At 42.2% G+C, this 15753-nt stretch overlaps 1 protein-coding gene across 3 annotated transcripts in view; it reads right to left on the minus strand.

Annotated features, from left to right (window-relative positions):
• hip1 (huntingtin interacting protein 1) overlaps positions 1-15753 on the minus strand; it is a 338601-nt gene that overhangs the window by 256880 nt on the left and 65968 nt on the right. Inside the window, exon 1 of one of the 3 annotated variants that reach the window (XM_043718715.1) lies at positions 15551-15753. This exon is cut by the window's right edge and continues 121 nt beyond it. The exons of the other annotated variants lie outside the window; for them this stretch is intronic. Coding sequence (XP_043574650.1) covers positions 15551-15568 — 18 coding nt within the window. The 5' untranslated portion in view covers positions 15569-15753. The remainder of the gene's footprint in view (positions 1-15550) is intronic. 3 annotated transcript variants of the gene reach the window in all.

Raw genomic sequence — 15753 nt, forward strand, 5'->3', positions numbered from 1 at the left:
AATCCTGGAACATCTAGCAACCATTCCTGCCCCTGAGGAATCCAAACCTCCATTATGGCCACAACATCATAGTCCCAAGTACTGATCCACGCTCTAAGTTCGTCACTCTGATTTAGAGTCACAGAGATGTACAGCATGGAAACAGACCCTTCGGTCCAACCCGTCCATGCCGACCACATATCCCAACCCAATCTAGTCCCACCTGCCAGCACCCGGCCCATATCCCTCCAAACCTTTCCTATACATATACCCATCCAAATGCCTCTTAAATGTTGCAATTGTACCAGCCTCCACCACATCCTCTGGCAGCTCATTCCATACACATACCACCCTCTGTGTGAAAACGTTGCCCCTTAGGTCTGTTTTATATCTTTCCCCTCTCACCCTAAACCTATGCCCTCTAGTTCTGGACTCCCCGACCCCAGGGAAAAGACTTTGCCTATTTACCCTATCCATGCCCCTCATAATTTTGTAAACCTCTATAAGGTCACCCCTCAGCCTCCGGTGCTCCAGGGAAAACAGCCCCAGCCTGTTCAGCCTCTCCCTATAGGCCTAACCAATGTCCTGTACAGCGCAACATGACCTCCCAACTGCTGTACTCGATACTCTGACCAATAAAAGAAAGCACACCAAATGCCCCCTTCACTATCCTATCTACCTGCGACTCCACTTTCAAGGAGCTATGAACCTGCACTCCAAGGTCTCTTTGTTCAGCAACACTCCCTAGGACCTTACCATTAAGTGTATAAATCCTGCTAAGATTTGCTTTCCCAAAATGCAGCACCTCGCATTTATCTGAATTAAACTCCATCTGCCACTTGTCTGCCCATTGGCCCATCTGGTCCAGATCCTGTTGTAATCTGAGGTAACCCTCTCCCCTGTTCACGACACCTCCAATTTTGGTGTCATCTGCAAACTTACTACCTCTTATACTCACATCCAAATCATTTATGAAAATGAAAAAAGTAGAGGCACTCCACTGGTCACAGGCCTCCAGTCTGAAAAACAACCCTCCATCACCACCCTCTGTCTTCCACCTTTCAGTCAGTTCTGTATCCAAATGGCTAGTTCTCCCTGTATTCCGCGAGAATCTGACACTCCTTGCATTAAAGGAGACACAGTTTAACTGATCCCTTTGTTCAATCACATGAAAAACCTTCCCAATAGATTCACTACGTCCTGTCACTGCTTCATCTACATCTACTCCCACTCAGATGTGTAGCTCTGGTTCCCAAATACCTGCCAAACTAGTTTAAACCCTCGGGCAAATCTCCCACCCAGGATATTTGTGCCCCTCCAGTTCAAGTGCAACCCGTCCTTCATGTACAGGTTCCACCTCCCCCAGAAGGCATCCCAATGGTCTAAAGGAACTGAAGCTCTCCCTCCTGCACTAACTGTGCAGCCACGTGTTAAGCTGAACTCACTGACTGTTCCTCACCTCACTGTCTCGTGGCACTGATAGCAAACCTGAGAACACTACTGTGCTTATCCTGCTCTTCAGCTTCCAGCTTACATCATCTATCTGAGAGAGGGCTCAGTCTAATCTGTGTTGATGCTTGCTTTCTTACTGCCCTTCTCCTAATTTCACTTGGAGAAAGTGAGGACTGTGGATGCTGAAAAGTCACAGTCAAAACATGTAGTGCTAGAAAAACAGAACAGGTCAAGCATCATCCAAGAAACAGGACAGTCAATGTTTAGGGCATAGGCCCATCATCAGAAATGTCACTTGCCATTTTTGTCCTTCCTGTCGTCAGCTTTCCATCTTTCCAATTTGATTGTACTCTCAGGCTTTCACTCCTATTCCTAGACTCTGTGTTACAGCCAGAAAGGAGACTCCAGGATGGTGCACTTGCGATATTAACGAGTTATTTTGCCCTGCTGACCTGCAGGAAATTGGATGTCCTGAGGCTCGGGTGGGATACCTCTGACTTACAGATAGATTGTAAGGAATTTACATTCCCATCCCTTGCCATTCAGAGCCATTTAGGTGACCATCTCCTATTATTCAGAGATAATTTACATTTGAATCATCCCCATTCAGAAATCAGTAACAACATTACAGTTGGAATTTTCACTACTCCCTGTAGTTAAAAAAACGATTTGCAACAGATTTGAACATTAAGGGATAATTTACATTATACTGTTTCTGGAGATGATGTGGTCACTGCATTGTGTCTTGAGTGGCATGTGACTATGAGGGAGTGGCTGGGGTTGTCTTGTGGGCATTGCTAACTGTGATGTAAAGATTTTGTATAAAGGAAGAACTATTTCCTTTGTTCAGAGAGTCCTCTCCACACGCTTCGCAAACATGGCAAAGAGTGTTAAGAGTTTCTCCACAGCTTGTACTGTATTTGCTTAATAAAATTTGGTTGTTGTTCACAGAATTTGGCGTATTGTAATTGCATCAAGTGTGTAAGAAACTCAAGAAAAAGAACTTAACACACTGCCTTCCTGTTGTCAGGGTCAAAGATGTCACAGAGTGGCTGTAAAACATCATTTCTGAAAAAGGGTAAATAGCCAGAGATAGTCCACACTGGTTAAACACGATGAGATTCTAAGAGCAGATAGAATGGAGTTAGTGAGGAAATTTTAAAACATCGCAATAATCTCATGATAACTCTGCTACCACATGCCAATGAGCATAGGAACAGAATAATTATTTAATCAAACATGCGGTTGGAAAATTGGCCTAAGAGGGAGGAGTTTAGACTTGAGGCATTCGGGCCAGTTCTGGGGTAGGTAGGACCTGCAAAAGGTGAACGGGTTACACCGCAATAGAACTGAGTCTAAAAAAAGTTGGAAGAAGATTTGCAAATGCAGTTGGGAAGGGTTTAAACCAGTTTGTCAAGGAAACGGAAGTAAAGGGCATGACCAAATTGGAAGGATGTCAAGCTGATAAGGATAAGGAGCAAAACGGCAAGTGAAATTCGAGGGAAGCAGAAGGAAAGCTTAGAATGTCGAACAATGTCAAACAGACAATGTTAACGGCCCGCAACCCGAATGCATGCAGCATTTGCAACAAGGTAGATGATTTAAAGGCACAAAATAAATGTGATCTAGTTGCCACTGCAGATACACGGCTGCAGGGTAATGAAGACTGGAAACTGAATGTACATTTACAAAGTACAGGCATAAAGGAATCGTAGGTTGTGTTGTCTTAATGAGGGATGGGATCAATACATTAGTACGGAAGGATCTCTGGTCAGAAGAGCAGGCTGTAGAATCTGTTAAGGTGGAGCTTATTTTCCATTCAGCTGGCTGGTCTCAATGGTTTCTTGTCTGGTTTTGTGCAGTGTTTGGTCTCCTGTTTTAACCTTGATGCGCCAGCAATAGGAAAATTGTTCTTCGCAGCCCATAGCCTTTCGTTTTGTGGAGTAGTGTTTGACCAGCTGCTCACTGTTTACGAGGAGTACAGCTCAAAGCCCAAGTGACTGTGCAACCTTTTTCAGAAAATCATTTTCTTTCAATGCCCCCTCTCCTGACAGCAGTGATCTGCCAAGGTGTGCAAATGCATGAAAAAGCAGACTAGATGTTTGACTTCATAGTTAAAGAATAAATGAGCCAAAGAAGGGGTGGGACACGGTACAGAAACACAACATCTGGGGCAGATAGAGTCATAGAGATGTACAGCACAGAAAGAGACCCTTCGGTCCAACTCGTCCATGCCAAGCAGCCATCCAAACCTAATTTCATCCCTTTATCAGCATTTGGCCCATATCCCTATAAACCCTTCCTGTTCATATTCCCGTCCAGATGCCTTTTAAATGCTATGATGTCAAGGAGCTGGTATTGGACTAAGTTAAAAATCACACATCACCATGTTATCGTCCAAAAGGTTTATTTGGAAGCACTTTCAAAGCGCTGCTCCTTCATCAGGTGGTTGTGGACTCGGACAATAACAAACAGAATTGACAGCAAAAGATTGCACCATCTATCTCATATGTTGTAGGCAAGGATGCCCCGAGGCATGGTACACTGGCGAGACCATGCAGACGCTCCATCAATGGATGAATGGACACGGTACAACAATCACCATCACTGGGTGCTCCCTCCAGTCAGGGAAGACTTCAGCCGTCAGACATTTGGTCTCGGATCTTCAGGTGACCATCTTCCAAGGCGGACTTCAGGATAGGAAACAATGCAAAGTGGCCGAGCAGAGGCTGCTAGCCAACTTCGGTACCTAAGAAGATGGCCTCAATCGGGATCTTGGGTTCATGTCACACTATAGGTGACCCCACTACACTATACACTTACTCACAAGACTCACACACTCACATAAATATACACACACAACCCCCACACTCTCGATCAAGCAAACACTCTCTCTCACAGGCTTACAGTCCATCACATTCTCTCTCTCACACACACTCTCGAACAAGCCTGCGCACACACCAACACATATTCTCTCACATGCACTCGTACTTATTCTCTCTCACGCACTCGCACTTATTCTCTCTCACTCTCTCATGCATGTGCACACAAGTGTATGTGTGGTGAATTTGTATTTACAGAATTACATTTGAGGATACATTCTATTTTGCTCAAAAAATGCACTGTATGCATGCAGTCAATCCATCAAATATTCTGTAAATTCCACTTTGGAAATAGAACCACTCTGACTCAAGACTGAGATACAGACTGACTCTAACCTTAAACTTCTAATGATTTGCCTGAACTGAGATGTCACCTTTTTTTTTAATAAAACCTTAAGTTATCTCGAGAATGTGACTTAAAAGTAGTTCTGGGAATTTCATATTCATGAACCAAAACCTGCAGCGCATTGTAAAAGATGAAAGACTTAACAACAATATAGGTTTGTTCAATATAGCAGTTCATGCAACTGGAAAGATGTCAGTTCTGTGTTTTATGGTCTTGCTCCACAATCACCCGATGAAGGAACAGTGCTCAGAAAGCTAGTGCTTCCAAATAAACCTGTTGAACTATAACCTGGTGTTGTGCGAGTTTTAACTTTTAAATGCTGTGAATGTACCAGCCTCCACCACTTCCTGTGGCAGTTCATTCCATATACACACCAACCTCTGTGTGAAAATGTTGCCCCTTCGGTCTCTTTTATATCTTTCCCCTCTCACCTTAAACCTATGCCTTCTAGTTCTGGGCACCCCCACCCCAGGGAAAAGACCTTGTCTATTTACCCTATCTCTATCTCTCATGATTTTATAAACCTCTATAAAGGTCACCCTTCAGCCTCTGACGGTCCAGGGAAAACTGCCCGAGCCTGTTCAGCCTCTCCATTTAGCTCAAACCCTCCAACCTTGGCAACATCCATGTAAATCTTTTCTGAACCCTTTCAAGTTTCACAACTTCTTTCCGATAGGAAGGAGACCAGAACTGCACGCAATTTTCCAAAGTGGCCTAACCAACGTCCTGTACAGCTGCAGCATGACCTCCGAACTCCGATACTCAATGCTCTGACCAGTAAAGGAAAGCATACCAAATACCTTCTTCACTATCCTATCTAGTCAAAACAATGACACTTTTGAAAGGGAGAAGGACAGACAAAAGGCAGCACATGGTCAGTGAAGGAGAGAGAGAAAGAAACCTACAATGCTAACTGACACAGCAGTGAATCTACGCAGTTACTTCCTTTGCTAATTGAATTCATGTATCGCTGGACATTGTAGTGCATCTAGCAAAATTTAACAAACAGTGAAATTCACAACTGATCTTGGAGGAACCAGTGTGGGAGAGCTCACAGCAAAGGTTCAGATAAGTGCATAGCTTTAAGTGTGGCCCTGCTGTAAATCTCCAACAGTGAGTGACCAATACAAGAAGGATGGATTACACCTGAATTGGAAGGGGACTAATATACAGGCAGGGAGATTTGCTAGAGCTACTTGAGAGCACTTAAACTAGTACGGTTGGCTGGGGGAGGGGGGTATGATGCAGGGATATAGTGTGGAAAGAGATCAATCGGAGACTGGTCAGTTGCGAAAAGGAGTCAAACAGTCCGGGAAGGCAGGAACAAAGCATTGAACAAGGTAGGGCTGACAAATTCAACTGCATTTATTTCAAAGCAAGAGGCCTAACAGGCAAGGCAGATGAACGCGGCTCAGAGATGGACAAGACTGGCAGCTTAATGTTCCAGGATTCAAATGCTACAGAAAGGATAGAAAGGAGAGCAGGAGAGGAGGGGGAGTGGCATTTTTGATAAGGGATAGCATTACAGCTGTACTTAGGGAGGATGTTCCTGGGAATATATCCAGGGCAGTTATTTAGAAGGAAGTGAGAAATAGGAAAGGGATGATTACCTTATTGTAATTGTATTATAGAACCCCTCCCCCTCCGTCCCACCAACAGTCAGTGGGAAATTGAGAAACAAACTTGTAAGGAAATTTCAGTTATCTGTAAGAAAAATAGGGTGGTTATGGTAGGGGATTTTTTACTTTCCAGACATAGATTGGAACTGCCATAGTGTAATGGATTTAGATGGAGAGGAATTTGTTAAGTGTGTACAAGAAAATTTTCTGATTCAATCTGTGGATGTACCGACTAGAGAAGGTGCAAAATTTGACCTACTCTTGGGAAATAAGGCAGGGCAGGTGACTGAGGTGTCAGTAGGGGAGCACTTTGGGGCCAGTGACCATAACTCTATTAGTTTCAAAATAGTGATGAAAAAGGATAGACCAGATCTAAAAGTTGATGTTCTAAATTGGAGAAAGGCCAATTTTGATGATATTAGGCAAGAACTTTCAAAAGCTGATGGGAGGGAAATGTTCGCAGGTAAAGGGATAGCTGGAAAATGGGAAGCCTTCAGAAATGAGATAACGAGAGTCCATAGACAGTATATTCCTGTTAGGGTGAAAGGAAAGCTGGTAGGTATAGGGAATGCTGGATGACTAGAGAAATTGAGGTTTTGGTTGAGAAAAAGAAGGAAGCAGATGTCAGGTATAGACAAGATAGATCAAGTAAATCTTTAGAAAAGTTTCAAAGCAAAAGGAGTATACTTAAGAAGGAAATCAGGAGAGCAAGCAGGGTTAGGATAATCCAAAGGGTTTTTATAAAAACATTAAAGACAAAAGGGCAATCAGGAATAGAATACTGCCCCTCAGAAGATCAGCAAGGCGGCCAATGTATGGAACTGCAGGAGATGGGGAAGATACTAAATGAGTATTTTGCATCAATGTTTCCTGTGGAGAAGGGCATGGAAGACATAGAATGTGGGGAAATAGATGATAACATCTTGAAAAATGTTCATATTACAAAGGTGGTGGTGCTAAATGTCTTGAAACGCATAAAAGTGGATAAATCCCCAGGACCTGATCAGGTGTACCCTAGAACCCTGTGGGAAGCTTGTGGAAGTAATTGCTGGACATCTTACTGAGATATTTGTATCATCAATAGTCACAGGTGAGGTGCCAGAGGACTGGAGGTTGGCCAACGTGAAACCACTATGTGAGAAAGGTTGTAAGGACAAGCCAGGGAACTATAGATGGATGAGCCTGACGTCAGTGGTGGGCAAGTTGTTGGAGGGAATCCTGAGGAACAGAATTTACATGTATTTGGAAAGGCAAGGACTGATTTGGGATAGTCAGTGTGGCTTTGTATGTGGGAAATCATGTCTCAAACTTCATTGAGTTTTTCAAGAAGTAACAAAGAGGATTGATAAGGGCAGAGCAGTGGACATGATCCAAATGGACTTCAGTAAGGTGTTCGACAAGGTTCCCCATGGAAAACTGGTTAGCAAGGTTAGATCTCATGGAATACAGGGAGAACTATCCATGTGAGTAAAGAACAGGCCCGAAAGTAGAAGGCAGAGGGTGGTGGTAGAGGGTTGCTTTTCAGACTGGAGGCCTATGACCAGTAGAGTGCCACAAGGATCGCTGCTGGGTCCACTACTTTTCGTCATTAATAAAAATGATTTGGATGTGAACATAGGAGGTATGGTTAGTAAGTCTGCAGATGACACCAAAATTGGATGTGTAGTGGACAGCAAAGAAGGTTGCCTCGAGGTACAACAGGATTTTGATCAGATGGAGTTTAATTCAGATAAATGTGAGGTGCTACATTTTGGAAAAGCAAATCATAACAGAATTTATACACATAATGGTAAGGTCCTAAGGAGTGTTGCTGAACAGAGACCTTGGAGTGCAGGTTCACAGTTCCTTGAAAGTCGCAGATAGATAGGATAGTGAAGAAGGCGTTTGGTAAGCTTTCCTTTATTGGACAGAGTATACAGTACAGGAGTTGGGAGGTCATGCTGCAGCTGTACAGGACATTGGTTAGGCCACTTTTGGAATATTGCGTGCAATTCTGGTCTCCTTCCTATCGGAAAGATGTTGTGAAACTTGAAAGGGTTCAGAAAAGATTTACAAGGATGTTGCCAGGTTTGGAGGATTTGAGCTATAGGGAGAGGCGAAATAGGTTGGGGCTTTTTTCCCTGGAGCTTTGGAGGCTGAGGGGTGACCTTATAGAGGTTTATAAAATCATGAGAGGCATGGATAGGGTAAATAGACAAAGTCTTTTTCCTGGGGTAGGGGTGTCCAGAACTAGAGGACATAGGTTTAGGATGAGAGGGGAAAGATACAAAAGAGACCTAAGGGGCAACTTTTTCAGGCAGAGGGTGGAAGTTGGTACAATTGCAGCATTTAAAATGCACCTGGATGGGTCTACAAATAGGAAGGGTTTAAACAGATATGGGCCAAGTGCTGGCAAATGGGACTAGATTAAGTTAGGACATAAGGTCAGCATGGACCGAAGGGTCTGTTTCTGTGCTGTACATCGCAATGATTCTATGACTCTATGACCTGTGACTCTACTTCAAGGAACTATGAACCTGCACACCAAGGTCTCTTTGTACAGCAACACACTTCTTCAAAAAACTCAATCAAATTCATGAGACATGATTTCCCATGCACAAAGCCATGCTGACTATCCCTAATCAATCCTTGCTTTTCCAAATACATGTAAATCCTGTCCCTCAGGATTCCCTCCAACAACTTGCCCATCACCAATGTCAGGCTCACCGGACTATAGTTCCCGGACTTTTCCTTACCACCTTTCTTAAACAGTGGCACTACATCAGCCAACCTCCATTCTTCCAGGACCTAACCTGTGACTATCAACGATCTAACTATCTCAGCAAGGGGCTCAACAATCCTTAGCTTGCCACAGAATTCGAGGGTACACCTGATCAGGTCCTGGGGGTTTATCCACCTTTATGTATTTCAAGACATCCAGCACCTCCCCTCTGTAGTATGGAAAGATAAACTCGCATACCTCAATTGCGAATTTGCAACTTCCAAATCATAACTACACACCTGGTCAGTCTGGGGTCTGAACCCTTGACCTTGGTGTTATTAGGCCTTATTGGACTTAAATATAAGGCCCAAGACATCTCAACAAATCTTTGAAGCAACATTTTGATAAAGCAACTAATCTTCTCATTTGCGTTTTGCAGTTTCAGGTAAAATGGGTATCCAAAAGCCAGTTTGATTTAAAACTCAGGTTAGAAAACAAATAACTGGGTTCACTGAATTTTTAATAAACTTTAACATCAAGACCATTTGAGATACTGTCGTCATTAATATTGACATTTTGTTTTGTAAAATTATTTTAATTTCAGCAATAAATCTTGCAACTTCACTCTGGGTTAACAGATTCTCAAAGAACCATGTTACTCGTCTATATGGTGATCATAACTATTGGCAGTTTTTCCCAGTATCATCACAGTACCCAACCTCAACTTGAAATGCTGATGTAAACATTGGGTTGCCACCCACACAAACACAAATTATTTGCTTTACATAAATCACCTCCTACCCATAAAGCCAAAATTAAGTAAAGCAAACTCCACCATAGAGCAGTTAAAGTGAGCAGTTTTTTATGCTATAATTTCCGTACAACAAGAATTATTCTGCAGTGTCACACACAATATATTACTCCATGCTACAGCTGTGCCCCTTAAAACAAACAAGTCTGATTGTTAAGTAAACATAAACTTACAACACAATTTGACTGTTGTGTGGACAGGAAATTCTGCAAGTAAAAATATACACTGGGGTTTATATTGCACTTTTTACCACCAACTAACGTCTGAAAACACATTTAACTAAATCAAGTACGTTTAGCAGCTAATAGGACCAAGTAAATTCTCACAAGGCGATTTTTTTTTTGTAATCCACTCATAGGACGCAACTGGGGAAGTATTTCTTGCCCATCCCAAGTTGCCCTTCAGGTGATGGTGAGCTGCATTCTTGAACTGCTACAGTCGATGTGCGTTTGGTAAACAATGCTGTTCAGGAGGAAATTTCAAGATTTTGACCCAACAAAACAAAGAATGATGATATATTTCCCGGTCAGAATGGTGAGTGGTTTGGAGAGGAAATTGCCGTTGACGATATTCCCACGTATCTGCTGTCCTTTTCCATCTGGGTGGAAGTGGTCATGGGTTTGGAAGGTGCTGTCTAAGCATTGCTGGTGAATTTGTGCAATGCATCTTGTCATGTTCCAATGAAGGCAACCGAACAGAAACTCTTGATTCGCTCTTCAGTGATGCTACCTGGCCTGCTGAGCATTTCCAGTTGTTATTTCGGCTCTCTAACATTGCTGCTACTCTTTGACTCTCTAAGTGGATGTTTCTGGATGTGATGCCAGTCAAACAGGCTGCTTTGGCCTGAATGGTGTCAAGCTAGAGTGTTCATCCAAGCAAGTGGGGAGTATTCAAACACACTCCTGACTGGTGTCTTGAAGATGGTGGATATATTTTGGGGAGTCAGATGAGCTACTTGCTGTGGTGGTCATGGCCTCTTGTGGCTATTATAATTATAAGGCTAGACTAGTTTAGTATCTGGTCAACAGTAACCCCCAGGATGTTGATAGTAGTGATTTGATGATGGTAGCGCCATCAATGCCAAGGGGCAGTGCCTCTTACGGCAGACAGTGATAATCTCCAATTTGTGTGGCACTAATGTTACTTAGCACTTTTCAGTCCAACCCTGCATTTGGACATTGCATGATTTTCAGCATTTGTGACTGAAACAATCATCAGCAAAAATCCCTACTTCTGACTTATAATGGAGGGAAGATCAATGATGAAGTAGCTGAAGACTAGATGATGTTCGGGCTCAAGTTTCCTGAGAAAATCCTGCAGAGATAAAGACCACCAACAACCACAACCATCTTCCATTGTGCCAGTTACCTCCCCCTCACTCCCTCCACCCCCACCCCCAATCTCCCAAATCCTTTGCCGTTTCCAAATGACTCATTTTGCTAGGGATCCTTGATGTCACACTCCGTCAAATGCAGCCTTGATGTGAAGACCTTCACGTCTGTGATTCAGCTCTTTTGTCGATGCCTGAACCAAGGATGTAATGAGCTCAGAAGTGGAGTGGTCCTGGCAGAACCCAACTGGGCCACATAGTGCTATCAAGCAACACCTGCTCAGGTGATGACATCTTCCATCATTTCACTGATGGGTGACAATAACCTGACAGGGCAATAACTGGCCAGGTTGGATTTATCCTGCTTTTTGTGCACAGGTCACAGCCAAGCGGTTTTCCATTTTGTCAGGTAGGTACCAGTGTTGTAGCAGATAATCTGCTTTTGGTGATACTGACTGAAGGATAATTATTGCCTAGGACTTCGGGGAAACTCCTCTCACTCTTCGAAAATGGATTTTGTTTTTCAACATTCACCGAAGGACGCACAGACCCTTAAATTTTATCCAAAAACAAAATATCTCATTATGCAAAATTGTGTCCGTATTGTTTTTGGCTTTCAAAATTCTGCAGCAAGATTGACACCTGGCAATCAAAAATGAACAATACTGCCACAGTTTCCACAAAATTACAAGTATTGGTCGAAAGCGCCCAAACGGTGACACATTTGCTTCTTGGTTCTTCTGATGTATCTGTGTGTTCACATTCTGACAAAAAAAACTGATACAACGCTCCGGAAAATTGCGGCAAAGCAACTCCCAACCTTCTCTTTGCTGAGCTCCAGTACAATTGGATCCTTTCTACACATTTCTGGGCAATAGGCAGTAACAACAGCAGCACCCAGCTGCTAAAGGAAGCTCAATAGCACGCATTAGTTTTTTAAATTATTCATGGCTCTCTGTCACGCCAGCAACTTAATTATAGCTTCAGTCGCCAATCTACACAGGAGAGACAGGGAAGGACATATAATGGATTTAATGAGATACAAAGAGCTCAAACTTGAGAATAACTCTGATACAAAAAAAAATTCTTGCTGATATCTTAAAGTTATGAAATTGGAGTTGCAACAGGACATGATAATTAATAAGTTGCACATACATAGCATTTTAAAACATTTATTCCTCAATTACTAAATAATTTTCATGTTGATCATCATGTTGCTGTTTGCAGGAGAGTGACAGCACATGCGTGTGTGTGTGTGTTTGAGAGAGAGAGAGAGAGAGAGAGAGAGAGAGAGAGAGAGAGAGAACACAAATGCCTGAGCCACAGAGTGAGACTCATGAGTTCGAGAAAGAGTGAGCACGAGAGAGAGAAGGAGGGTTGTAACACTGGAGAAGTGGCAAGATGTCAGCAGTTCAAAAAGGTGGTTCAGCACCACCATCTTGTTAAGGGCAAAACATTAGAATTAGACTTAGGTGTTAATGTCACGTGTACTCAAGCACAGGGTTACAGAAGTACAGTGAACAGTACACAATGGCACCATTCCCTGCACCACCTTACATACACAGGTAGCTGGGTACAAAATCTTCCTTTCAAAGTAGAAAAATAGAGTAGTAAAAGTTCAACATGATGTTTTTCTTAGTATAAAATAGAAAATTAAACAAAGCAAGTTAAACATGCCCACAATCTTTGAAAGAATGAAAAAAATGCAACCCTTTAGCACTTTTGGGACACATACTTTACAGAAGACCAGATGGCTACTAAGCATTGGAGAAATATTAGGCGAAGTGACAGAAATCAGGGCCAAAGAGGTATATTTGAAAAGAGACATCCATAAAATGTAGTAAATGAATTCGCACTATTATGAGAGCTGCTTCATTAATTCCTTACCCTCGAGTCAGCCATTCTGTGCACCTAGTTTAAAAGCTGCATGAACTGAATTCTCACATTATGATGTTCAGGTTCTAGTATAAGTAAAACTGAAAAGCGTATTCTCAGAAAGGAATCTACTCAAGTAAAAGGATGTTGCTCAGGACAAAAAGACATGCAAATGTGCTGCAAAGCTGCAGTATTTCCTTCACACTGACAGATGGCATTCTACTCCCAAAACTCATTGGGCACACCTTCTGGGAGAACATGAATCCTCCAGCAGGACAACTGTCCTTGAGGACTTCACATGCTCCCCAAGCGAAAACTTCTCATTTAATTCTGCTGATAGAAGATTCACCTTAAAAGAATCACATGGCAAATATTTATGTGCAGAATCTTTGGACCAGCCAAATTGTTTATCACAAAATTGTGCCTATTTTCCTCCCAAGATCCCCACATACATTCTCAGGTTATTGAACCTCCATTGCAACAAGTTGGAAAGAAATGCTCAAGTGGTAACTTGGTTCAATGGGCAGCAATGCGAATGAGACAGTTGTATTTGCAAGCTTCATAACAAGGTCTGAACAGATCCTGTGTTAAGGTATCAGTGCAATCCGGAGGGATTCCTGGACTTTTGACCGTTCCATCTTTTGGTGAGGCATTAAAACAAGGTATTATCTGTCTATCAAAGTTACAAATCACATAACACCAGGTTATTATCAAACAGGTTTCTTTGGAAGCACTAGCTTTCGGAGCGCCACTCCTTCTTCAGGTGGTTGTGCAGCAGGACCGCAAGACACAGAATTTATAGCAAAAGATTACAGTTTCATACAAGTAAAACGATATATTTGACAAACCTTGATTGTTGTTAAGTCTGTTAAATGTATCATTTTACTTGCATGACATGGTAATCTTTTGCTATAAATTCTGTGTCTTATGGTTCCAAATAAACCGACTGGACTATAAGCTGGTGCTATGTTATTTTTAACTTGGTCCACCCCAGTCCAACACTGGCTCCACCACATCATATCTGTCTATCAAATGAGAGATGTGAAAGATTCCATGCCTCAGCTCGTACTCTTCAGGAGCCTTGACCATTTCGTCAACACCAAAAAACAAATTTATCTTACACTTTTTCATTCTTTTCCAATGTGTAAAATGGCTGCCAAAGTTATACACACATCACTAATTTGAGCAATGTAATTAAATATGTATGAAGTATACTGAGGGAACATTTTCAGGATCTGTAGTAAAGTGCTGTAAAATTCAAGTTCTCTCTAATGGCCCTCATGTATCCAATCACAATTAGTTATACCTAAAACTCAGTGGCCAAGACACTAGGTGTGGCTAATACTTTGGAAAAGTCACAATATTTTCTAGAAAATGAAGCAACAGCAATGAGCAAAATGAAACCCACTCAGCCACTATCATAGCACAATCTGTGAGAAGAAATTAATTTTCTATTGACATGTGAGGAATTTTCCCCCCCCCATTTACAGTCTAAAATCCAAAAGTTACTCTAGTTTCAACAAGGATCACAACACACTCCACTAATTAAAACTGAAAGAATTGTGGAAATCAGAAACAAACAGAAATTGCTGGAAAAAATCAGCAGGTCTCCACATCTGTGGAGAGAAATCAGAGTTCAGAACCAGTGACCCTTCATCAGAACTCCACTAATTGGTCATTTAACAGGAGGCACATTCAACCACGAAGTTATTCAATAAGGTACAAATAGCATATATTGCATGTAGTTATCTTGTAATGTTGCGATACTGAGCAACAATTGCATTCTATCAATATCATTATTACTCATCGATTCAAATCTCTCCGAAAGAAAATCATTTATTGTAAGCAGTCAATTTTCGCGACATGAATTCCCAAGATAAACTTTTGCCTGAATGTGGAGGCAGCAAGAACATTTGTATTCAAAAGGGGTGAGAGTCTGGCAGATGGGGGAGGGAGGGTCAGGAGGAAGTGCTCCACACAATACGCTCAAGACTGCGTGGGTTGCTCATGCTAAACAGGGCTCTCCCCAGCTGCCAGCAGTAGCTCACTGTGCTGTTCACTGATCGAAGCCAGCGAACATTATACAACTGTATACCAACACTAATAAATGCCATACTGAGAACTGAACAGCTTTCGTTTATTGATTTAACCCAATGAGTACTGTAATAACAGCAGATCTGTCCAAACAACAGTTTCCCAATTGTTTAAAAACCTGAAAAAAAGCCTACATTTGAACATCTGCAAAACAACAGCATATACATTTCGTAAAAAGAATCTAAATTATACATGCTGTTTCCACACATCCAGCCTCATCGACCTAGCCAACAAGGCTGACTAAAGCTCCGACAATGGAGTGCTTTTTTCTACAGCTCCCTTTTGTAACACATGCACAGGGAACTGCAGGGAACCTGGTCAGCTCCCCATAACAAAAAACATAACACTTCATACTAAGGGTTAATATGACTGGTCCCAGAAATTTCTCACTGCTTAAAAAGACTCCCATCTGGGATTCTGTTTTTTGATCTCCCAGCCTCCCATCAGTTACACACACTTACCGTTTTTCCAATATCCATTGTTGAGAGAAAGAGAGAGAGAGCACAGTTATATCCAGAGAATCTCCAGCAGTTACAGTCTTATGGTCCTTACACAATCTTTCACTGACAGCTTGTGGTGCCTGCCACCTAACCTACATCTGGGAAGTACATGACCTGCCCTTTCCAATTAAGTCCAAGCTTAAATGAATGAGAGATTGTTTCTC

The sequence above is a fragment of the Chiloscyllium plagiosum genome, chromosome 28, assembly GCF_004010195.1.
Source record: "Chiloscyllium plagiosum isolate BGI_BamShark_2017 chromosome 28, ASM401019v2, whole genome shotgun sequence".
NCBI classification, from domain to species: domain Eukaryota; kingdom Metazoa; phylum Chordata; class Chondrichthyes; order Orectolobiformes; family Hemiscylliidae; genus Chiloscyllium; species Chiloscyllium plagiosum.